Here is a 24407-nt window from a genome sequence, read left to right on the forward strand (position 1 = left end):
ATTCTGAGTACAACAATCCTCCTCTACCGTGGGGCAGGCAAGGTAAAGCAACAAGCCCACAAGGTTCCTTTCCCATTCCTACCAGAATGGCCCAGGCTCCATTTCCCAGGAGACGCGTGTTTTGGGCTGTAGCACAAGGGCCAGCCATTCTCTGACCAACACCCACCGAGGGTTTGGCTGGTCAGCCTCCCGAGAATCTTTGCGAAGCGCCAGGGAGAGCTGCGACACCTTTACAGCTACAAGGCTTCGGACAACGGAGGAAAAAGAATCGCTTCATGCCATTTAACTTCGGCCCAAAAGTAGCAAACCCCGTACCTTTCCTCCTGTTGCCACTGTCTCCTCATCCTGCTCATCTGCAAGACAAGAACCAAGAAGCGAATTCAGCAGATCCACACCTCCGATCCCATGCAAGCGCAGGCAGGAAAAAGCCTACAGCTCCCAGCATGCCCAGCCAACCGGGCTGAGTGGCCGGCCTTTTCCTCTGCCTCGACTAAGGAATGAATAAGCTTGAAACACGGTGCTGAAGGAGAGCTGGCATGGCATGGTGCTTCAGAGAGCAGGACTGCGACTCAAGAGGTCTGGGTTCTAGTCCCACGGAGCCGTGGGGCTCGCTGGGTGACTTTGGGCCAGTCCCTCACTCTCAGCCCAGCCCACCTGGCAGGGCTGTTATGAGGATAAGATTGAGAAGGGGAGAATGATGGAAGCTGCCCCAAGTTCCTTGAAAGGAAAAGGGAGGAAGGCCAGCCATTATTTGTGTGTGTGTGTGTGTGTGTGTGCACGCGTGCACGCGCGCATTTAAAACATCCGTATGTCGCCTACTGTGCCACAGGGCCTCTGGCAGAGGGACCCCTTAAAGGAAGCCACGGCTGTGGGCCGACAGGAGCTGGCGGGTTGCGTCTAGACACTCACAAGCGGCCCCCGCAAGGCGCAGTTGCTGAGTGGGGAGCCGCTCGTTCTAGCGTTCGGACACCCCTTCCTGGTCTCCGTTTCCGCTGCAGCGTCCCGTGGCTACGAGGCACGGCCGGTCGGACCCCGCCAGCATCGCGCCTGCCGCTGTGGGCGCAGCGGCAGTGGGGCTGGGGATGTGCCCAATACGTGTGCGTGCCTGCAGACGACGAGTCCCCCCAAGCTGAGCGCTCCCTCCCTCCCTCCCTGTGTGCGTGCAGTCCTCTTTTGGTGACCTAACCCACAGGGCTCCCAGCCTGACCGCCGGAGAGGGGAATGACCGAGTGCCTGCAGCGCGGCGTGTGGCGCACGGGCCGAGGGAAACGGTGGCCTGGCCTCTGCTGCCGCGTCATGCGCCTCAGCCAACACGGAGCCTGTCAGCCGGGCGCAGACGAGGACGTGCGCACGGAGGTCTTGTGCTGATGACGCCTGGAAGGCTTTGCAGAGGCAGCGCGCGTCTGTGGGCGAGAGGTGGCAGTCCTGTCGCTTGAGAAGGACGCGTTCCACGAGGGGCGCAGCTGTGGGGCTGGCTCGGCACCACACACCTGCTGCTGTGGGGGCATGGCTCCCTCCGGCCCCAGCCAGGGGATGTTCGGGCACCCTCAGACCTTTCCCAGAACACCCTGCCGCGATTAATGGAAGAGCCTTCATTCTTCAGCCCTTTAGAACAGAGCTGAGCGCCCCACGGCCCTGCAAGAGGTCTGGGCCTCCCTCACGCGAGGCTTTGCTGGCAGTGGCTGATGGGAATTCTGGTCAAAACCGCTGGAGAGCCACGAACCGGCCACGTGCGCTTTAGAAGACCTGGCGGTGGGCCAAGCTCCAGTTTGTTGTGGAAGGCTGTGCTTTGTGGCTCTCGGCCAAGTTACCTCACTTAAGGGTGAGCAGCACTGTTTTAGAAAACCCCATGCTGTGTGGGGGCTCTTTGAGACAGGCCTGGCCACTTGGCTGCCATTTTTAAATGCCTAACAGTGAGCAGCAGTTACCAAAGGAGTGGCAACATACGCCAGTCGTTTGGCAAACCCGGGCGACTTCGTCCTTCCGCTGCCTCCTTTTCGAATGAGAACCCAGAAAGGAGCAAGGATCAGCCTCTTGCAGAAAAATGCCTTAGAAACCCCTGGAACAGCCTGAGTTACAAAACCAGGAAAACATTAGTTTGCCAGTCGTAAAAGATGCTCTATTTGTGGACTGCCCCTTGGCACCTTTCCTGCCATATATTTCCTTCCTCATTTTTCATTTTACTTTGGGAAAATAAATGGAAAAAAGTTTAAAAAAGGGAAAAATGGTTTTAAAACCAAGCAAAGATCATGGTCGTACCTAGGTCTGCTACTGTTCCTCCTTTGACCGGAGTGTTTTCGCTGTCTTTCTTTGGGTTTACTGTAAAATTAAAGAATGGAAACACATCAAGCCATGCATTGTCTTCTAGAATACTGAACAGGGCGGCCACGTGGGGCAACAGCAGCCCAACCGCCTCCCAACTCATTCCACAGCCAGCCGTACGGTCCGCTCATTTTCACTGGGCTGTATCTGGTTTCTGGCACATGCCACCCGGCTGGGGGAACTTTTCTGCCAGTCCCAGAGCAGCCCAGCCCAGCCCGCCCCTGGAAGATGCTGCGAAGAGGGCTGGGGGGCCCTGTTCAACGGGGCGAGCTGTGCTGCAGCAGCTCACACAGTATCCCCAAACATCAGGCGGAGGCACATTCTCTGCGTGGCGCCTGGATCCTACCCACTACCTGCACTGGCCCAGAACCGGCAAATCCGGTCGGCACCCAGCTGATTCATTCCACCTGATACAGAGGGGTTGTCCCATTTTATCCTGCGCCTGATCGGCCAGCCTGCGCTGAGCGACCACGGCTGTTCCAAGGGCATCCAGCAAGCCTTGGGCTGCCCATCCACAGCCCCGGTCCAGACACTCATCAGCCCAGGCTGGTGCTGAGACAAGGCAGGCTACGCACAAGCTGAGCTGAGACGACAGACACTGATCCAAGAAGAGAGTTTTCAGCTCCAGAAGTGTGACAAATCATTACGGGGGGAGGCTGCCCTGCTATTCCGGAACTTTATATCCATAAGAAACCTTGTTTTGGCCGGCTGCTCTGAAAAACCACTCCTTCGCTGGAACGCTACAGGGTTTTGAGCGACAAGGGCCCTCTCCCAGGACTCACGGGCAGCAGCAGCTGAACGTCTCTGCCTCTGGCTGCGTGTCGCGCACATGCGACATCAAGGATGCCACGGCGAGGACGGCAGCCCGACACGCCTGCAGTGCCTGCTGGAGGCCCTTGTGGTGGTGGGTCGTGGTGTCAGCCGTGCGCTTTTTCTGCTCTGTGGCTGCGCACTGAAGTGCCGCGCAGTGCGGGAGAAGTGGGTAGTACCGCCGCCGTGAGCACCAGCGGCGCGTCCACGGCATGCTCCTCCTCTGCTCGCTGGACGAGTCCCTCTCTGAACTGCACACCAGTAACCAAAAGGGGGCGGCATGTTGGCGCGCATGGCCAGGGTCACACATGCGAACCGAGACAGAAGCAGGAGCCAGGCTTCTCCCCAGCTCCGCAGGACAGCGGGACAGAGCCCTGCGTCAGAGCGTGTGCGCTCGTGACACGCTGCACGAGCCGTTCCTTTCGGTGCTCTCGCAACGGCAGTTCGGAAGAGGTCAACCACGAGGGGGCTGCCACCAGCCAGCAGCCAGAAAGGGTCTGCTTTCTTCCGAGAGACCCCCTGCACGAGAGGCACCCTGAGTTCACCCCTGCCTGTTCCGGAGGCGGCCCTGTGCCTGGGCAGCGGTGGAGATCCGCTCAGCCGAGCTGGGAAACGCCGCCTGGCTCGCTGCAGCCGCCCAGAACGGCTGTGAAGGCCCCAGCTCCACTGTGGGCTGAACGGGACGGCAGCAGGCGACGCGGGGTGCCCTTGGTCACCAAGCGCGCTGCTCCCAAGACCGGCCAAGAATGCACTGCCAACACGCGGAGTGCTGGGAGCGCCATTCCTCTGCCCGAGAACTGGTGTGTCTCAAAGCTCCCCAGTATGTTTAGAGGAAGCGCATTTGCCGGAGAGGCGCCAGGTTCATCAGCTGGGAGAAAACGAGGTCTCCTGGCAGTGGGCTCACTGCTTACCTGTGACCCAATGACGGGTCTGAATATGCAGCCAGGGAGGCAGATTTAGAAGAGAGTGCGATACAACAGAGAGAGGAGTGACTGGCGTTCTTCTGGGGGGGCGGGGAGATTCAAGAACTGACAACTGCTTGAAAGGCACGCTCCGTGCAGCAGGTCAGGTCAAGCTGGGACATGAGGATGTGGCTTTAGGGAACTTAGAAAGAATACTGGCTTTTAAAAGGTGCAGCAGAAATGGGCTTTTAGGTTTGGAAATAAACTATGGAATTACAGGGGGGTCAGTTTGCTCCCACAATCCATGGGGGCAGAACATCTGAGCAGCAAGGAGTGCAAAGAGCCTCGAGCAAGAATGGAGCAAGATCAGGGAACGTGGCTGTAGAAACTCAGCCGTTAATTATGTGGATTAAACACGGCAGCTGGTTCTCTGCACAAGGACCAGCCCAGTTCCAGCAAGAATGCCGGGAAACAGCAACCGACCAGTATCAGACCAATGCAGTGTCTGAAGGCGAATGCAAGTCCTGGAGAAGGGGCTTTACGGATTTAGACACAGCTGAGCCAGGAGGTCAATACCGGGAAGCCCGTACCATTTTTAGGCAGTACCACTTCTTCTATGTTAGGCACTGGGGTTGGATCCTCCATGTCCTTGGTAAGATCTTCTTGCTCATCGTCTTCCTTTTGCCCTCGCCTTTTCCCATAGAGACTCGCTTGTCTGTGACAAATTAACCACAAATAACCACGACCAATTAACCACAAGTAACCTAACAGTTCTGCATCGGCCAGATCCTGCGCTATCACCAGGCCGTGTCTGAACCTTTGTGGGGTGGATGGCCTCCCTGGAACCCACGAGTGGATCCAGATGGTCTTGAAATGGCCTTCGAGGTGTTTTTGGGTCACTGATCAATTCCATGCCCACATCTGAGAATCCTGCAGTAGGGAATCATGCAGGGGGCTGTCAGCAGTCCCGCTCGACGACTCCCTGAGGTCAGTGACCTAAGACAGTGTCCCCAACCTGGTGGCCTTCGGAGGCATTTGGACCACGACTCCCAGAACTCCCACCCAGCAGGGCCACTGACTGGGAATCCTGGCTGTGGCAGCCCAAACATGTCTGGAAGGCACGAGGCTGGGGAGGGCTAATCGAAGAGCTATGCAGGCACTGGGGTGGGGTGGGACGGGGTGGGGTGGGACAACCCAACGTTGACCTGGATACAAGACATATCCTGCTTCCCGGGGAGGGTCACACACCTCCTTCCAGAGCATGGGGGAGCTTCTGGGTCTGGGCGAGAGCCATGCTCAGAAGATAATCTTTTTAACAGCTGCACTTGTCTTCTGTGCCCCGGAAAGCTAGTTACGTTGATTATCCCAATATCCTGTATGTAGCACTATCTTTGAAAACACGGTGGGAATGTACAGATGCGGTAGCGTGGGTTTTGTCTAGGCCTGATTCCAGAGCGCACAAAACACCTACTCTCGCGGTGCCATCTTTGCTGGCCACAGCTCCGTTAGATTCATGTTCGTTCTTTCTTCCCTTTCAAGCCCCCTGCAGCCGAAGGGTATGCTTCGTTCGCTATAACCCTTGCTCACCACGAACAGGCTGCTGTCCCAACCAATCAGCCTTTCTTCCCTGAACTACATTTGCTGTGATGCTGATAACTGCAGCTATTAGCTGCTTAAAGCGAAGGGCAGAGGAGCGGCCGATATATTTAAATATATGCAGCAAGCTTCTACAAAAAGGCAGCTGCCTTGATTACGGTGATCAAGTTGCAGCCTGGTAAACTCTGTGAAATAAAAAGGGAAACATGCGTATTCATGCACTCCGCACCTCAGCGGTGAAGCGGCCCTCAGAATGGCAGCGACGGCTGCGCCACGTTCCCCGCCACGAGTGGGAGGCGCCTTCCTCTCGGATGATCAAGGAACGGCACTCCGCATGTGACATTAAAGATTCATGCCATCCACTCGAGGAGGTGGCGTGCGAGCGAGCGAGCTCTGAGTCAAGCGGCGCTGCCAGCTCATTTCTCCCGTCCTCTCCCACGGATCGTTCCGGGAGAGAGACCACCTCCAGTGGCGAGGTGCGCGGACTACTCACCCCTTCTTCCCAGCCTTCTTCCGCAGCTCCACCGGGGTGGGAGGGGGCGGGGGCGATGGGGAGTGCTTCCTTTTCCTGGCGCTCGCCGCGGCCTTCCTGTCCCGCCGTTCTGGGCTACGGACTGGCTGTACGGAGAACGCAAGTCGTCAGTGCCGGCTGCCCGCTTGCCGTCACGCAACATACCCTGGGCAGCACCGGGGCTGCTACCGGACCTGGCACCACAGTCCCGTTTTCTGCTCTGCTTGCCATCTGTAACTCCGCAGCGGTAGGGCGCCACGGCCATGGAGGTGCCCCCCACCATTCCACAGCACTGAGTGCCCCCACAGCTGGGGCGGGGAGGGAAGGAAACCCGGCCCAGGGCTCAACTGCCTGCGATTCCCTCCTTCCCATTGCAACCTGGCAGTTTTGCGATATACTTCATCTTCTTTACCTCTTCTTTTAATACTCACTGGCTCACATAGTAAGCAATTTGTTTACATTTATAGTTTGAATTAGACTGCTCCATTCATTTCCGCAGCTTATCTTGCACATTATTGTAGCATTCCTTAAATTTTAACTACACCTTTTACAGATTTTATTGCAATTCTGCACTGTGTTATGTCCATACGCTTTAGAGCTGTAATATTACATTTCTGTAACATTACATGTATACACTTCTCTAAACCATCCACTGCATGGTAGAACTGCTTTTAATTTCTCCATGAAGTTTCCTTGGCTGTTTGCATTCCCAAGAATTCAAAAAGGTTAAAAAGATCCAGTTCTGAAAATTCCCCAGGCCCCTAACTACTCTTAAGCATCCTCTGGGAAAACCATCCCGGGGTTATGTCACAGAGTTACGACTCCCATAGGGTGCTGACAGCTGGCTCTGAATGTACACCTGCATCCAAACACTGGTTTTTGACTCAGTGGAATACTGCTGGCTCAGGCAGTTCTAAACTTCAGATACCCTTGGTAAAGCAAGACTTTTCCAAGATCAGCATTTGTGACCTCAGTATCCCCAATTCGGAACCAGGCGTAGGCCAGATCTGTAGGCATGCACCCCCCTGCCCCACCGCTCGGGCAGAGGGCAAGCGTTTGTGCCCTTCAAGACTGCGGGCGGCAGAGCTGCTCCCTTGAGCGAACCCTGAAAAAGAGCACCCCGGGAGAAGGCGAGGCTGGAACGCGCTATAAGAACTGCGCCCATGAAAGGAATGCAGAGCACCAGCGGCCTCCGGGCAGAAGGACAGACCCACGACCACCTCCTCGGTTCCAGCAGAGCAGGCAGTGGGAAGTTTATGAAAAGGTGTAGTCAGATTAACAAAACTGTTAGCGCCACAGTTAAGCCTTCTGCAGAAAAGGTGAGTCATCAATGCACTGCACACATTGATCTCTAGGAGGACGCTGCCTTTCCTGGAGGCTCGGGCACCCCAAGCCCAGAAGGGACACGCAACCCAAAACGGCCGCTGCACAGCCACGATCCGCCACAAGACACAGCAAGCGCTTACTTCTTCGCTCTTCATGTTTATATAGATCCGCTGGCGAAAGGTGACCAACTTCTTGTTCTCATCCACCTCGTAATCCTCCTCATTCATCCACTCGTTGAACACGTCTGTGTCCAGGATCCATTTGGCGTGGACCTGCAAATGCAGCGACACCTTAAGGACAAGCCCTTCATGCTGATGTTGCCGCAATGAATGAATCCCGGCCAGGGAAGTGCCTCCGAATTTGCCCACGTGGGCTTAAAAACCATCGTCTGCCTGCTGCCTGCTTTACGGACGCAGGCAGGAAGCCCGCGGAGGATGAAGGCACCCCGTCTGTCACCCTTATTTTTCTTCCCTTGCCCAGTTAACCCAAGATAAAGACTGTGACAGTTTTATGAGCGCGCAGCACCTGGCGGCAATAAATAAAATAACTGCCATGTCGGACTGAAGAGGCGGGAATGTATTTCCACAGGCTGGGTCCCACCGCGAATCTTCAAGCTCAGGACCGCACGGGGCATCTCTCCTGGAATCGTGCAGAGATGCTTGGGACCGAGGCAGCTGATCGGGGTGTAAGAGGTCAAAAGCAATGGCGGTTACCGAATAACGCCGCCGGGGCTTGAAAATCGCCTGGCGCGAGCAGCACGGGCAGGACCGAACGAGCCCCGGCCTGGACTGCCCCTCCCACTAAGGGCATGGCTCCATCTCCAGGTAGGACGAGGAGAAGGCTGCCTGGAGACATGCTGCTGCCAGCCCGTGTCAGGAATACTGGCCTGCACAGGCCCAGGGTCCGGCTCAGTCTAAGGCAACTTCCTGTGTTTCCAGCATTCTCTCTACCCACACTCAGTGAGAAGATGGAAAGATGCGCAAAGGATGAGCCGACTCCAAGGGAAGGGGGAACTGGCAGGAGAGGAGAGGGCAGGAGGGGACATCCAGGGGGCTTCCAGGGAACAGCCACAACCTGGGGGTCCAGGCACACGCAGTTTGTGCAGAAAGCCCTGGTTCAGTTGCCAGAGCCGCCCTGCAAGAGGGGGTGGAGCCCGGCCTCCAGAAAGAGGTACCAGAAGACCACTTCTGCAGAAATGCCCTCTTGGCACAAGGGGCCGTTAATACTTTAGGCTGGTCGCAAAGGCTGCCTTCCGTGCCAACCAGCTCCAGGGGCTCTTAGATGTGACTGATCGTCTGGATCCCTTCCGGCTGGAGTTCAGGCCTGGTTTTAGCATGGAAACGGCCTTGGCCACCGGGTATGGTGACCTGTGCTGGAAGAGACGAGGGGAACGCGAGTGACCCTGCTGACTCTCCGGGACCTCTCAGCGTTCTCCAACACCCATAGCCAGGCTATCCCTCGGGGGAGCTCCCTGGTGTGTGCTGCTGGCGGTAGGCTGATGCCCGCAGCTTTCCACCTCCAGCAGGTGAGGCTGCGGATGCGCTGGCGACAGCCAGTGCCTGGCCGCAACCAGAGACTGGATGAGGGCTAGGAAACTGAGACTATCCGAGCGAGACAAAGACGCTGCCGCCGCCGGGTGGTTCCTCTGACCAGATGGGGGGTGTTCCACCTGTTCAGGCTGGGTGGGGTTCATTCCCCCTGGAGGAGCCGCTCTGTACCTGGGGCCCTCTCAGAGCGGTCTTTGTCACGTGAGGTCCAGGTGGCCTCCACGGCTTGGAGCACCTTCTGCCAGCTTTGGCTGGAGACCAATCTGGTTGGGCAGGGAAGCTCAGTTTCAGTAATCTGGGATCTGGTACGCTCTAAACTAGATTACTGCAATGCACTCTATGTGGGGCTGCCCTTGGCAAGTGCTCAGAAGCTGCCTCAGCTCACGCAGAACGTGGCAGCCAGATTAAAAACCGGGACCTGCGCATCTGCAGCCCAAGACCATTTCTGGCCGGCTTCTGGAGCTGCTCAAGGCCTTGGTTTTAACCTCTATGGCCTCACATGGCTTGGGACCACAATTCTTCATGGGGTGCCTCTTCCCACTGATATCCACTTTAGCACCTGGGGCCTTCTTGAGTGCCAACCCCAACAGGGAGCATTTTCTCTAGGAGGGGCCAGAAGTATGGAATGGCCAGGCTTGCAGAGCACTGGTGCCAAGCTGGTCATCTTTGCGCTGCCAGGTTACGATGGCCCTCGGCATGCAGAGGCTTTTAAAGATGCCGATGACCCAGGGGCAGGAGGGGATTACTTATCCCAGGCGTCTTTCTTTTATGGGTTCATTCTTCGCCTTATCTTTTTAGTTGTTTTTAATCTTTTACATTTCTTCTGTTACACTTTTATGGAATTTAAGTGTGTCGCTTTTATGAAACGTTGTAGAATGCCTAGAGAACGTCAGTTACTGGATGTTAAAGAAATTAAATCAAGAATAATAATCAGGAAGACAGTTCGCCACATTTAGTTTTGTGTGAAAGAAGGGGAAACAGACGAGGTGAAACTCACAACTGCCTTGTCTAGAACAGAAAGCAAAGGCAAACATTTTCAAGGTTTCATTTGTTTCTGTTTCAAATAACGGAATGGGAATTCAAGGACGGGGTCTCAGGTGTGAGAGCTCGGCCTTTCCCGTGGACTGAAGCTGCCACCTCTCGTGTACCTTCGCCCTAATTCTTGTCACACGATACTTTTCTTCTGCAGATAATAGGCAAATGGATTAATTAATCCAGGAAGAATGCTTCATGTCGCCACACAAATAAGCAGAGCAATTATCTGAAAAGCAACACTTCCATTATAAGGATTTCCTTCTTCTCCTTCAACAAAGGAAACCAGCCTCAAATGCACAAAGAGCTCTAATCATTCTGAGCGCATTAATCAAGCTGCCAGTGTCATTCAACAGCCCCTGGAAAATTATGAATCTTGTCACAATACGGGCTCCAAACCTTTAATCAAACTGCTCTTTTCTTGCCTAATAAACAAGTTCTTATATCTGGTATTAGAGCTTGTAAAAGATATGCCAGGCCTTAAAACAGCAAGCCTTTGCCATACAGTAAAATAGGTTTCCCAATTTACTATTACATCTTTGATTCAAGGTTCACAATGGAAAATTACCGTTTGCGAAAGGTCATTGCAATGCTGCAGTGATGTGTTAAAGCCACAACAGTGCTGAAGCCCAGGCACCTCTCTCCTGCCTGGCTTTCACCTACCCCTCCCAGCGGAGAAAAGGCTCCTCTCTCACTCCTTGCAGAAAGAACGTGGCAAATGCCCTCCAGCTCGATGGCTCTGGAATGGAAGCTGCAGCCGTCTGGGACGCCTGCACGAAGCCCGAGCGGCCCTGCCCTGGACCAAGCAGCAGCCACCAGGGAACAGAAGCGGAGAACATTTTCGGGTGTTTGGTAGCATTTTAGCAGGGGCAACTCCCCAACGGGAGTTAACCCTTCAACCACAACACTGAAAATCTAGCAGATAACGGTGCCCCTTGAGACACACGTCACCTGTGCACTCAGCCTGTGCATTCCCCGGCTGACCACGGCTCAGTCTCTTACGCACAGTCTCCCCATCTGTAACATGGGAATGCAGAATCTATTCTGGTTTGCTTAATATAAAAGTGGACTGCAGAAAGCACGTCACTCTCGTGACCCCAGCGCTTCTAGGCTCAAGGAAGACACTGTACCTAAGGCAGCATCTTCTTCTACATCCCGTCTTCCCAGCCACTGATACCAATTTCACCAGCTGGCGATGCCCAGTTCTGTCTCACCCTGACAAAGCTGTGACTGGGGCTCCTTTGGTGCCGACACCCCAGTGGTGCCTGCCTCTGCCTGCCTCTGATACGGCCGGAACTAAGCCAAGGGACGAACCTGCCATTTTCAGCGTTTCTCCACTTTTACACCCATCTGCTGTAGTTTTTGTTGTTGTTGTTGCAAATACTGGCTTTATTTAACATTGCTTATCTATGTTTTGGATTATTGTAATAAATCACTAAGAGAGAAGTTCAAAAATAAAAGGGCATTTTCCAACTTCACCGCTATCACTCGAAGAACACCTTTTTCTGATAGGGCTAGCTTTAGGTGGCACCTCTAAATCGAGTATTTGCATCTTTCTCATTCTGCAGGAAGAGAATTGTATTCGTTCAAAGACAACACACATGGGAGTGGAATATTCTGAAACTATTATCACTTCCACGCAAGGGTGAAAGAACACACTCTCACCTTCCATGGTTTCTCTGGAATGGGAGGTTCCTCAATTTCTGCTTCGATATCAGTAGCATGGATCCAAGTATCATAGCTAAAAGTAAAAGGAGGAAACCGATTCCTTAGACAGAGCAGCATGGGCATAATAGCTCAAATAACTTTCTTTCAAGTGATTTTTGCACTGTGCCCGTTAAGATTTTTAAATATAAAACCTGATTTCATCCATAGGGGGCATAATTGTTATGCCAAGGACACAGAAGACTGCCAGAAAATGGGGTCACAGCGCTGAATGGGGTGTCATGAAATGAAACGGAGATCCTGTGCCAACGTGCAAGGCGGCAAAAGACCCCAGTAAAAGGCCTTCTTGACTCTTGGTTCAGCGAACGGCTGCTCTCATCAAAGCATCCAAAAACCACACAGCAAAGAGTGTGACAAAAAGAATTAAAGGAACACGACGTGTGCCCATGGAGCAGGGAGCAGGTTTTGCCAGTGTCGGAGACGGTATAGGTATAATGTTCAAGCATCGCCTGCACATCAAACCGTGGATGTGACGGGTACGTGAAGGAACACCTAACCAAAAAAAGAATGTCTGGTTTATGAACGGCTGCCAAGACAGGCTCTGACACCTGAACCGGTCTGAGTGCCACAGTCTGAGCGAGTGATCACAAACCAGCTTGGATGCTGGGACAGCTCCTCCACCGGTTCTCACCCCTAAGTCCCACAACGGGTTGGGGGGCAATTTCTGCCACTCCCAGGGAGCACACTCGGTGGTCAGGGATGATAGGAATCACAGCTCATCACCCTTCGGGGACCCATGATGACCTCACGGTTCTCCCAGAAGGCTCTGGCAATGGATCAAAGGTATCAGTACAGCCGGAAACCATGCATTTCAAGCAGACGGGCAATTTCTCCCTTTAGCCTGTGAAGCAAAGGGGGAAATATCTGGAAACGGGACATGAGCTTTCCAGCCCTTGTCATTACCTGTCTGGGAAATAGCCCCAATGCACAAGAACCTGTTTATCCTTTTTCATCACAGGCCTTAACCATTCTTCTGCAAGAGAGAGAAATACCATCAGGTGAAGAAAACACGTTTGTTTATTTCTAAATTGCTCACTGCAACACGCACTCTGCAGGGCTGCCCTTGAAGACTTCCTGAAGCTGCTTGCTGCCGCTTCTGCAAGACGCAGCAGCCAGATGAACATCTGGGACCGGACGCTCTGCCACGGGAGATCAGTTCTCGCCTGCCTTCCATGCATGGCTGCCCACACACTTCCGAGCCCAATTCAAGGTGCTGGTTGTAACCTGTCGAGCCCTACCTGGCTTGGGACTACAGCACTTGACAGAAGTACTGCAGCTGCTGCTGCTGCCTCTCCAAATCGATCTACCTGTGCCCCACAATCCACACCTGGAGCTTTTCGCCCAGTGGGCCACCAGCCGAGGTTTGGTGGCAGCAGCGGAGGGAATACCTTCTCGGCTTCCCTGACGGTGGAATGTTCTCTCCAGCAAGGCCAGCCCTGCGCCAATTTCCTTTGGGCACGAGCCTTAAGGCAGTCCTCTGGGCTGAGCAGCTGAAGGATGTCTTTTTTAGTGATATTCTATCTTATGTTTATTTATTCTTTTTGTAAGCCGCCCCGAGGCTTCAGCGATGGGTGTGGCATAAAAATGTTATAAATACATAAATCAAATCAAATCAAATCAAATCAAAATAGAGTTACCTAACGGTTTTATGCAGACACCCTTCCTGGCCTTTTAACTGTATTCTATACCCTGCTTTAAAAAAAAAAAACTGAACTATTTTTAAATTTTGGAACATGGAAAAAATCATGATACTTTTATTGTATCATGTTGTTCTTAAGGAATTACTGAAAATTTGCAAGAGCTATTGGGCAGGATATATAAATATCATATTTAATAAATAAATGTCCATTTCTTTTCTATACAACCCAATGGCCAAAGTTCACTAGGCAGTTACCTTGCCTGGTGGTTAGTGATAATGAAAACCGTAAAATGCAAACAGATATACGGTAACAGTTTAAAATTAGTCTGAAATGGAAGGAAAAACCAAAAGAAAACAGCTGCAAAGAAAACTTTTAAAATACAGAAAAGGGTTTAAAACAATAGAAGCAGAAAGCTTAAACTTCCTGGGAAAAGAACAAGGTCTTCACATGTCACCGGAAAGACAGGTGGGCTCAGGAAAGGTCCTCTGGGAAGCGCGCTCCACTCCTGGGTGCCACGGCAGGCAAGGCCCTCTCCTCAGAAGCCTCCTACTCCGCTTCCTTTGGCTCTCAGAGAAGGACTTCCTGAGGATGATCTTAGGGCCCAGTCAGGGATATACGGGAGGAAACAGTGCTTCAGGGCACCCAGCCCCAGGCCGTTCGGGGCTAAGGATGCCGTCTCTGGGACTTGGGGATGGAACGGCAAAGACGGCACCTCCTACGATCACTTTGCCCCATCCCTGTTGCCCCATTTTGGTCCAGCTGAAGTTTCCAGACCGTTCCTGAAGGCAGCCCCAAACGTAACACCTGGCAGTAGTCCAGCAAAGGGGTCACCAGAGCAGGGGGGGCGGTAGCGAGCCTCTCCCAGAACAGGACGGCTACTGCGCTTCCAATTCAGTGGTCCAGCTACAGACGCTTCAGCCCGACATGCACCATCTTCGCTCGTCTGAAGCGAGGCTCACGAGTCACTGCGCCAGAGATCCATCTGATGAACGGCAAGGCCGGCTACGGAGGGCTCGTGGCCAGCAACGAGGCGGAACCAGCTGGTCACCTTTCCCGGGGTGGCTTTGAACAGCCCATTTCTGAGTTGTGCAAGGTGTAAGAGGCGGCAGATTTGGGACGAGAGAAAAGGGAAAGGAGGACACATCCTTGCACATGGTAAACAGGAGTGACGTCGCTATCCAGAGAGCCTTTGGCGATAGGGCGGCGTACAATTACGATAAATAAAATGATAAATATCCTAGCCCTGCGCATAGCACGGGATGGTGGCCATGCAACCTCCAGTCCCTTCTGCCGCACTCACGACACTCCCTTGTCTTATAAAACAGTGCGCACCATTCGAGCGAAGCATTCATTTCTCAAGACGACAATTAAATCTCCAATTACTCCAGCAAAGCTAATATATCTAACCCCTATTAAAATGGTTTCTGCTCATTACGGTAACGGTCAAGAAATGAGTAGAACATTCTGTGCACGTTGCTTCTGCCATGATGCGTGCAGCCCTCACTGCTGAATCTCAATCCACGGCTGCCTCAATTCTGGCTGGAAAACCTATTCAGCAAGTTACATGCTTTCAAACATACTTTAAATAAGTTTTATTCTAGCTGTTTTTATGAGCATCCAATGTGTTAGCAAACTGGGGTTTCCAAAGGAAGACAGGACTCTAAATCTGAAGACTTTCGCAGGGTCAAAGGCATTTTCCATTATGAAGGATCCCGCAGATTCTGCACTGGGTGTACTAACTGCTCTGTGCAATTTTGAATTTGTTGAACCTGCCAAGATGCCTTATTTAGATGCTTTGAAGGAATAATAATTATGCTTTTAACCATCAGTTGTGAAAGGACATAAACAGGAATGCTTCAGGATCTTGCAATGCACAACAGAGGAAGGTGACGGATGCGTGAACCAGCACAAGTTTGGCTGCACGGCTCGATTTTGATGATAATCTTGCAATCACTGAGCAGGCCGGAGCACTGGGGCGAGCGGGCATGGGAGCATCGCAGAAGGGAGCAGAGGCTGCAGCGCACCCGCTCGAGTTGGCGTTTCCAGGCAGCTTCCATGCTGTGGCCTTTCTCTGGGCTCTTCCCTCAACACCCCCTTCCTCAGTTAAGACCCCTGAACTCCTCAGGATGCCTACAGGCCGAGACCCAGGCCAGGACTGCCTCTGGTCTCTCACCAGAACTGGCTGTCCAGCCAAGCCAAGCCCGTTTTGGGGGTAACCGCACACAGGACTGGCTGAAAAGAACTGAGCGTTCTTCCACGTAAAGGATGCGGAAGACGGCCTTTGAGGGAGACTTCATTCCCAGAAAAAGGAAATGCTGTTTCCGAAGTGAAGAATCCTGTCCTTCCGCAGGAGTGGAGGCTGACAGCTCAGAATTCCAGGCCGACGCAGGCCCAGGACTTCTCAGTACGGTGCCCAAGTGCGTCGGGACACGCGATTCCCCCCACCAGATATGCAGGCGTAGGTTTCCATGCAGGTCACTTTCATGTGCTGAAAGCACTGTAAGGTCCCAATCCTCTACATTACAAGAGACAAGTCTTTATCCTCCGATTTTTTTAGCAGCCGTCTTTCAGCTGTCAGAAAGGAGCACAGCATCCATCTCCTCTTCCCTTGGTTTATTTCCACAGAAGAGGTCAGTAATTTAACAGAATCACCGAATATCAACAAGCGCCAACTGTGATGCAGTGGTTAAGAGTGCTGGGCCAGGGAGCTGGGAGGACCGGCTTCTAGTTCCCATTCAGCCATGGGGCTCCCTGGGTGGTTCTGGGCCAGCTGCTCACAGGGCTGCTGCTTGGAAGATACGGTAAAATGGAGCGATCTGAGCTGCCTTGGCTTCCTCACAAGAGGAAAAGATGAAATATAAATCCAATGTAGTAACAACAACAGAAACTACGCTAATGTATGATTTGTCTGCATAAGCGCTTCCTCTCCCCAAAATAACTACTGAACATTCTCAAAGCATGCATTCAAAAGAAGCATTAACTGTGCTACAGAACCAGCAAGTAGCTAAATTAAGCGATCCCAAGGCTGCAGAGTCCAACAGACACGAAACAAAACAAGCAGGGCTTGGCCTGTGACGGCTTGGGCATTTTGTGCTGGCGCCCAAAACCGTTTCTCCAGTTCCCAAACGGACTCGTGGGTGGAAAAGGGCTGGGCACCTGATCCAGATGGCCACACAGGTGCGCTTGTCACCACCATAATGGCGGCCTCGGCCCACTAACGATCAGGCGGCAAGCCTTTTCCACACTGCACGACACCAACCTTGGCTATGTGCCTGATTTTGAAGTGCTCGTGGCAAGATTTAGGGGAATTGGGGAGCTTGTTTTGAAGGACTAGAAACTGTATTTTTCACTTGTCGAAGGAAAGAAGGGACACTATCCAATACACCAACACAGAGAAACCTACCTGGAGCCATGAAGTGCTCCTGCACCGAGGCGATGGAAGGGCTTTCCCACCCGCCACCCCGGGTGACGTGGAGAGGGGAACCGCACTCTCCCAGGGGGAGTGAGCGGAGGCAGAGGTGCCGAGACCCGCGCAGCAAGGACAGGCGCATGAGAGAGACACCAGTGCGTGCCACTTCACCCCTCCCACTGCCACGGCCCTGGGGCGCACGCCACGCAGGAAGGAGAGATGGGCAGGTGCCCGGGACAAAAGACGACTTCAGGTAGCACCGGAATGGCATTCAAGCTTTCCCAACAGCTACACAAAACCACTGCTGGAACGGTGCAGTGGATCGCATACTCCACCACGGGGCACAAAGAACTGGGCGCACGCAGATGCTTGCGGTGCACAGATCAACAGTGCCACCTGCTGGGGCTGCGCCATGGTCACACAGCCCGTGATTACTTTGCTCAACTTGGAGGGCCGCCCGTCAGCGTAGCCTCTCTAAGTGGCTCACGGAATGGCATTCGGCGAAACCGAGGCCGCTTCCAGACAGAGAAACACGGAGCGGTGTGCGCGCCAGTGTAAACAGCAGCAGCGCTCAAGCCACCTGGCATTCCCAGCGCTCCATTCAGAGCGCCACCGAACCGATGTGAACCACGCGGAACTTACCTGCGGGGAACGAAACCATGGAAGCAAACGACAGCCCTAACTAAAGGATGCTAAATCGGCTCCAGCTCTTTGCAGTCCACTCGCCACACCCGATGCTCGGGAGAAACCAGCAGCTTTCACAAGGACCAGCACCTGAACACCTGTGGGGAAACCTCCCACGCACTGCCTGAAAGCATCTCTGCGGAGCGGCCTCACTTTGGAGACTGCAGGTGCTTCTGCATGGAGCAGGTACTCCAGAAAGAGGCCGCTTCTTCACTTATTTGTTATGCAGCATCCCCGTGAAGTAGCCATTCGACTGTATCTGCCTCTCTTTCTTCCACCTCTTTTACAACGGCAGAAAATCAATCTTTTTGGCTTTTGAAGGAGTGGAATAGCAGCACTATTATTCCCACTTACAGAGCTGGCTCACTGTGGGTTCAATGCGCAGCCTCCAATCAGGGGGTGCGCCACGCTGTGTGCAGACATCCATTGTGGGTAATTTGAGGGTTTAAAAAAACAACTCTCGCATAATCCTCAATTGGGACAATGGCTACGTCTCGTTTAACCCTTGAACGAGCCACAATGGTCAGGCTTGCACGACGCAAACGCAACCCACATTCATGCGGGATCGAGGGCTGCGCGTTCAAAATGGTGGGTGCGTGCCTGCAGTAGGGGCCTCAGTTCTTCCTCTGTGTTGTGTGATCCAGCCCTGGGTGGACAAAACAGGCACAACCACGGCAGGGAGAGGGGTCTTCTGGTGACACAGCTGGCGATGCCGCATGATTTCGATCTGCAGTGCTGCTTTCCTTCCTCAACTGTTTTCCAATTTGAAGTTGCTAACTCAGGGGAGATCCCGAAGGAAGGCACGGCCAGGGACTCTCAGAGCAGTTTCGCCTGCATTTTAAAATATTCTCTCTAATGCAACACTGGACACGTAAACAAATAAAATCAAGCATGAAGTGGTGCGACAGTGATCTCTCGCTTCCTCCCTCTTGCAGAACAAGCTTTCTGCTGCTTCTGGAACTTATGCTAGTTTTAAACAAGCCGCACTCTGGCAAAGAGGGTGGCTTTCCTCAGCTCTGCATCTTAGTGAACGGCCTTAGCTGAGGAATGCTTACGCAGAAGTGCATCCCACTGAATGCAGGAGGATGTCCTTCGTGCCTCCCAAAATACTGCAGAATCAAGCTACAAAAGTGGCCCGGCTGTGGTCCCAGGGCTGCTTCTGTCTCCCCCGTCCCCTCAGCCTCTCCGATGAGCCAGCTGGTGTGAATCAGATCTCCCCAGTCTTCTTCAGAACCCGAACTGCACATAGAGTCCAAGTCAAGGCGAATGGGAGATCGCAATGTCTTGGTGGTGCCTAGCAGGGCTCTGGCGAGGCTGATGGGCGAGGGATGGCAGGCGCAGAAAGGCGGCAAACAGGGCGCGGAGGCAGGGAGGGCAGCGGTGGGGAAAAGCTTCTGCTATTCCAGAGACTGGAGCATCACTGGCTTACGTGAGGGAATTCTCCCTGACACTCCTCTCTCCAATCCGTCACTAAGCATGTTGTAAGCCGCCCCGAGGTTTCGGCAAGGGGCGGCATAGAAATGTTATAATAATAATAATAATAATAATAATAATAATAATAATAATAATAATAATAATAAGCTGTGAGAGCAGCGCTGGAACTGCTCCTCCTCTCTCTGCAGGAGCAGGCATGGCCCTGCTCCGCAGTGTGGACAAGCACCTGGGTTTTCCTGGGAGAAAGAGTGCTCCATTTGGTGCCACACAGAATAGTTTTCAATCCAGTTCCAGGCCATGAGGCACCGTGGATGCTTCACTCGCACGGAAAGGCCAGGGTGCACAAGCGGAAGAAGGCGAAACATAAAAGGTTTGAGGATGAGGCAGGATTGTGCAAATGGCTCTAGCCAGAAGGCCCTCGCTTTAACACACTCGGTCACTGTATATGTATTTCTTACACAACTCTACACTGCCTCTGTGGGACGGCACCAAGATGCGAGGGAGAATTAATTGCCATTCAATGCATTAAACTTCCAAGAGTTCTGACTTCTTACACCCGAAGGCAACTTCCTGCCGCTCCCCTTGCTTGTCTTTTAGTTCTTCCTCTGCATTTATATCCTGCCTCTTTCTCCTGTGAGGACTCCAACACAGCCTACGTGCTCCATGTTATCCCCACAACAGCAACCCTGTGAGGTGGGCTGAGCTGAGGGGCCACGAGGGGCCCAAAGTCACCCAGCGAGTGCATGGCAGAGCGGGGACCAGAACCAGCTCTCCCCAGCACCCCCCTCCAGTACTCACCACCACCACCACAAAATGGCTACTGGGCAGGCCCGCTGGCTCTGAGCGTATCAACAGCAGTAACAAATACACATTTGTACACTGTTATATTGCAGACATTAAGTTGTTAGGACAAAGATTTATTTAGATTTATGACACTCTGACTTCCCCGACAACTTTTACTCAGAGGAACAATTGCTTGAGCTTGGTAAGGACAATCAGTAAAATCACTTTGAAGGACCGACATATAAACCAAACGTCTCTAACCTTAACCCTGATCCTGCCCATAACCCCAAGAACTGCCTTCTCCACTGCCGAAATCAAGCCTGTAAGCTGTGTGGGGCAAGGATCCGACCTTTGCTTCCATTTTTGAACAAAGCGTCCTGCATACCGACAGTTCAACTGCCCAGTTAAGGTCTGTGGGAGCTTCTGTCGCCCAAACTTGTTGCAACTTGCCCAGGGAGAGCTCCAGCAAGTACCAGAATTTTCCACATTTTTGACAGCTGGCAGGGCTGAGGTGAGAACAGAGGGGGAGAGAAGGAACCATGTTGTCAGCCAAAAGGGGCTGAGCGCTGACGTCAGAGACCTGTTTGAAGCTGTGGAGGGAAGGAATTATGGCTGAGAAGCTGCTCTGCTCTGTAGGAACGCAATTTTTGCAAATTTTTTCTCTGCCGATCGGAGCTCAGCGGGAGTGAGAGGAAGAACCTACACAAAGACGACTTTCCACCTCTACAGGAAAAGACCTGCCTGCTTCTGTTTTTCACAAAATGTGGCAGTAAAGAACATTATATGAGATTTTTTCCTGAAATCTTGATATTCATTTCACAAGGCCAAAAGAACTGGAACAAAATAGGACATTCGGACCATTTTTATTCTGGTTCAAAGACCCCTGAGGCAGCTCACAATGTACATTCATAAAACAAAAATACAAGTAGCAAATAGGCACGTTTTACCTTCATCCAGTGAGGTAGGAGCAGGATAAATATGATGGGTGGCCTTAGATTTGTCATCTGTGACGGTGCCCTAAGAAAAAGCAAGGGCAGAGACGGCGTGAGAAGGACGCCCGAGCATCTGTCCACGCATCGCTTCCTCTCCCAGGAACATGCCCGGCTGGGCGCTTGGGATGCTGCCGACAGGAGGCACCTCCTGGCCCTGACGCCTCTGTGGTGGTGACTGCAGCCCGACAGACTGGACTGTGTGCGAGTTACATACGAGTGGCTTATAATTGCTCTCCGGAGTAGCAGCCCAGCTAGTTAGCAACCACAGCGGCACAACGTCTGAAGAAAGGAGTCTGCGGGATGGGGCAGGATGCCAGAGCGGGGCAGGGCCCGGGCAGCCGCTGGAACAAAGAGGCAGTGTCTGCATCCGGGCGGACGGCAGATGTTCCTGCCTCCATGGCCATCTTGCCGGCTTTTCGGTTTCCTGACTCGCCTCTGGGCACAGAAGTATTCTGCCTTTCTCATAGGGATACCCAGTATTTCAGGCGCTTGATCCAACTGAATGTTACCACAGTTTAAACTAGTCATGCCCGGACTGAGTCCCAGTAACAGCTGCTCAAGTCAGGGTTGCTTTGAGAAGAGCGAGGACTCATTTTCAGCTCCTCGTCTTTCAATCTCATGAGGAAACTGCTGATAGCTGAGCAAAACCCTAAGACACGACAGCAAGCAGTGAAAATAAGAGAATGGTCTACATTGCTTCCTTTCTCTTCCCATGCATAGAATATCCATCCATCCATTAATCCAACTAAGCAAATAAACACAGGGCAATCGCCAGGATCTTCACATGCCAGATAATTTGTTTTATAAAATAAGTGAACTCCCAGCTTCCTTTTCTTGTACTTGGAATGGCTGACTTATTTTAGTACTGTATATTTAAAAGATTTGGTTACTTATTTAGTTTAAGTTGTTACCCTCTTTGGGAGTGATGAAATAAAAACAAAAGCTCCTTTTCAATGGATTCTTTTCCAAATGGATATTTGAAACACTTTTCCATGCCACCAACTTAGTTTAAATGACACTTACTGCTTAAACCAACTACATTACATCGCTATTGGGTAAACCAACCCTACCGAGCCATTTCTCAAGATGTGAAAACCTACATGGAAGCCAAAGGAAGGCTTACGAGTTTTTCTATTTAATCAGCAAGCTGTTTCCTACATTTCATACCCCTTCTGGGAACACTTTTACTTAATGTTTTAATTTAATCTAGGCTGACACATCGCTCCTTGCTCCGAACAAAGCAGCAGAAGACAACGTGGTCTCCCTTTCAGGGTTCCTGTCATCCCCTTGCATGCCACGGTAAATTTAGAGGTCACAGAGGTGCAACACGGAGGAGCTTCTAATCCGGCGGATTTTCACCTTCCAGGAACCACCAGCGAGGGGGACGACGACTGTAGCGCCTACACTGGGCAATGATGCTACCGCCAAACCAAAGACCGTGTGTGTGTTGGGTCCAGGGTTTGGCCAGCTGAAGCCAGCTCAAGGCACAGCCTTATCCTTCCCTCGGTGCCCTGACAAGTGCCCAGAGCAGTTTCCGCCGTCACGGGCAAGACCGGCAGTGGGAAACTGGTTCCGCTCACAGAAGCCGCTCTGTCAGCAGAAGAGCGCCACTGGATTTCACCCCCGGACACTGGCCTTTTGGGGTAAGAAGGTAGGAGAGGAGCAGAGCCGCTTCACGTTCATACTGCCAGCCAAGGCACAGGTGCGCCTCCTCCCAGGTGTCACGGAATGAAGGGCCAAAACTTGTCCCTGTGCCGGAGACCCGACTGCAGGGCTCGCTCCAGCTTTCTGAGGCCACTGGGCAAGACGCCCCGAGAGGGCGGCTCTTGGCTCAAGAGGAGGGACGGCTGCTCCTCACTGTGGCCATCACCTTCCTGCTCATGCCCTCTCCCAAGAGAAGGGCCAAGGAGGAAGCTCAGCTGCCACCCTGGCTCACTTTCTGGCCCCCTCCCTGGGGCCTACGACAAAGAAGCCCCCAGGATAGGGCAGAGAGGCAGGGAGAGAATCACCCCCAGGCCCCTCATTAGACAAAAAGCCCCTCCCCAGACACTAGTAAGATCACTTTGCCCCTGTGATGCCCACAAGCATTTTGCACAGAGGCAAGACAGACAGAACAGCCGTGTTCCCATCCTTCTGTGGCTGTGAAGGGAATATTTTTTAACCCCTTGGCCAAAAGCGGAGAGAAAAAGTATAAAAGCATAAGAGTGAAAGGACTCAGGTTTGGGAGTGGGAATCCGCTGGTTTCCTCAGCTCTGCTCCCCGGTCATCCTTTCCCTCTGCCCTAAGCCCACCTCACCCCACATATTTATGCAGGGGGCCGGCAGGAAGCGAGTCCAAGGGTGACTGTGGGGCAGGCTCGTGCGCTTGCCGCCGCCACAGGCTCACTATGCATGTGCAGTTGTGCTTCCTTGTGTGTGACCGGAATACTTTGCACAAAGACACCACAATCGTCTGCCGCTGTGGCCTCGGCTCAGCTTGCTTCCTGGCCAGGCTCAAGCGGAAAGAGACCTGGCCGGCCCAAGAGAGCCGACCCCGACCTGAACCGCACGGCCCTGCGAGATGCCAGAGCCAAGCCCGGAGACTTCTGCACCGTAAAAGCTTCCGTGAGCTCGTCTAACCCCTTTCTGTAATGCTGAGAGCTAGGGGCATGTGCAGAGTGTTTTCAGCCTTGAGGGCCATTCGTAGTGCAAGATGGGAGGCATGTGCACAGTGCAAACACAAACATGAACACACACACACACTGCCTGTGTCCCATGGGATATCATTATTTAACGGTGATTTCAGCCTTTGAGGAATGCTTGCCAGTTTCACTTTTTGCTGGATTAAGACGTTTCATACGAACGGCCCTCGCCCAGGCCTCCTCCAGTTTTTACCATAAAGTCTTTGAGATTCACCCTTCAGCAAAGTCGGCAATCTCTTTTCAAGATATCACGACCCCGGGGCAATTCATTTTTGCCATCCCATCTAACTTCTGGACCACGGGGCACTTTCCCAGACTGCTGCAGCTTTTAGAATAACCGTTCCCATCAGGCAGCCCAACCAGGCAAAATAATTTTCTGTTCCCAAGCCAGTTAACACCACCCATTTCATCAATCCAGTCCTAGACTTTTCTCTGACTTAACTGCAGTGAGCCCTGCCAGCAGCGGCCGAGACTTGGCTGCGTCAGAAAGGGCCATGGAGTCACGACTCTGCCGGGGCTTCCCAGGAAGCCTCGCAGAGAACTGCACTCACAGGACCCCATGGCCTGTGCTGTGCACATCCCACCCTGGAAATGGGAAAACGCCGCAGCAGTTGCAAGCTACGTGGCCATTCCTGCCAGCTGCAAAGAGATGGGGAGATGCAGAGAGTGACTCTGTGCGCATGAGAGGCACTGGCAGCATTTTGGCCCCTTCCCTCCTGCTGTTGCTTTGGAAGCCCTGCCTGGATATCTGGGGGGACGGGGCCACCTGCACCACCTGAGAGCCACCCTGCTCTTCAAATGCCAAGCTCCTTTGTCAGTTGCCTGAACAGAACAGGATGTGGCATGCTAAGCACAAGACCTGGATGTGCGGCCTGTTACCTGGTGGCGCTTCACAATGTCCTTTAGCTTATTGGCCAACTTCAGCTCAATGTCTGGAATGAGGTAGATGGTTGGTCGGCTCAGACAGTTATTCTGCAACAGAAAAGTAAAGAATCAGATGCAAGAAGCCAGTGA

The 24407-nt window shown here is 52.8% G+C and overlaps 1 protein-coding gene across 3 annotated transcripts in view; it reads right to left on the reverse strand.

Moving 5' to 3' along the window:
• Window positions 1–24407, reverse strand: part of SMARCC1 (SWI/SNF related, matrix associated, actin dependent regulator of chromatin subfamily c member 1) — an 86725-nt gene that overhangs the window by 57116 nt on the left and 5202 nt on the right. For all 3 annotated transcript variants that reach the window (XR_006413679.1, XR_006413678.1, XM_044419498.1), the window contains exons 4-12: window positions 24273–24365; window positions 20669–20738; window positions 12675–12744; window positions 11712–11787; window positions 7608–7739; window positions 6124–6248; window positions 4625–4749; window positions 2260–2319; window positions 316–353 (exon numbers count right to left, since the gene is read on the reverse strand). Coding sequence is in view for 1 of the 3 variants with exons in the window: in XM_044419498.1 (XP_044275433.1) it covers window positions 316–353; window positions 2260–2319; window positions 4625–4749; window positions 6124–6248; window positions 7608–7739; window positions 11712–11787; window positions 12675–12744; window positions 20669–20738; window positions 24273–24365 (789 nt within the window). In the remaining 2 variants the exon portion in view is untranslated. The remainder of the gene's footprint in view (window positions 1–315; window positions 354–2259; window positions 2320–4624; window positions 4750–6123; window positions 6249–7607; window positions 7740–11711; window positions 11788–12674; window positions 12745–20668; window positions 20739–24272; window positions 24366–24407) is intronic.

Source organism: Varanus komodoensis, unplaced genomic scaffold, assembly GCF_004798865.1.
Source record: "Varanus komodoensis strain SLA01 unplaced genomic scaffold, ASM479886v1 scaffold104, whole genome shotgun sequence".
Classification (NCBI taxonomy): Eukaryota; Metazoa; Chordata; class Lepidosauria; order Squamata; family Varanidae; genus Varanus; species Varanus komodoensis.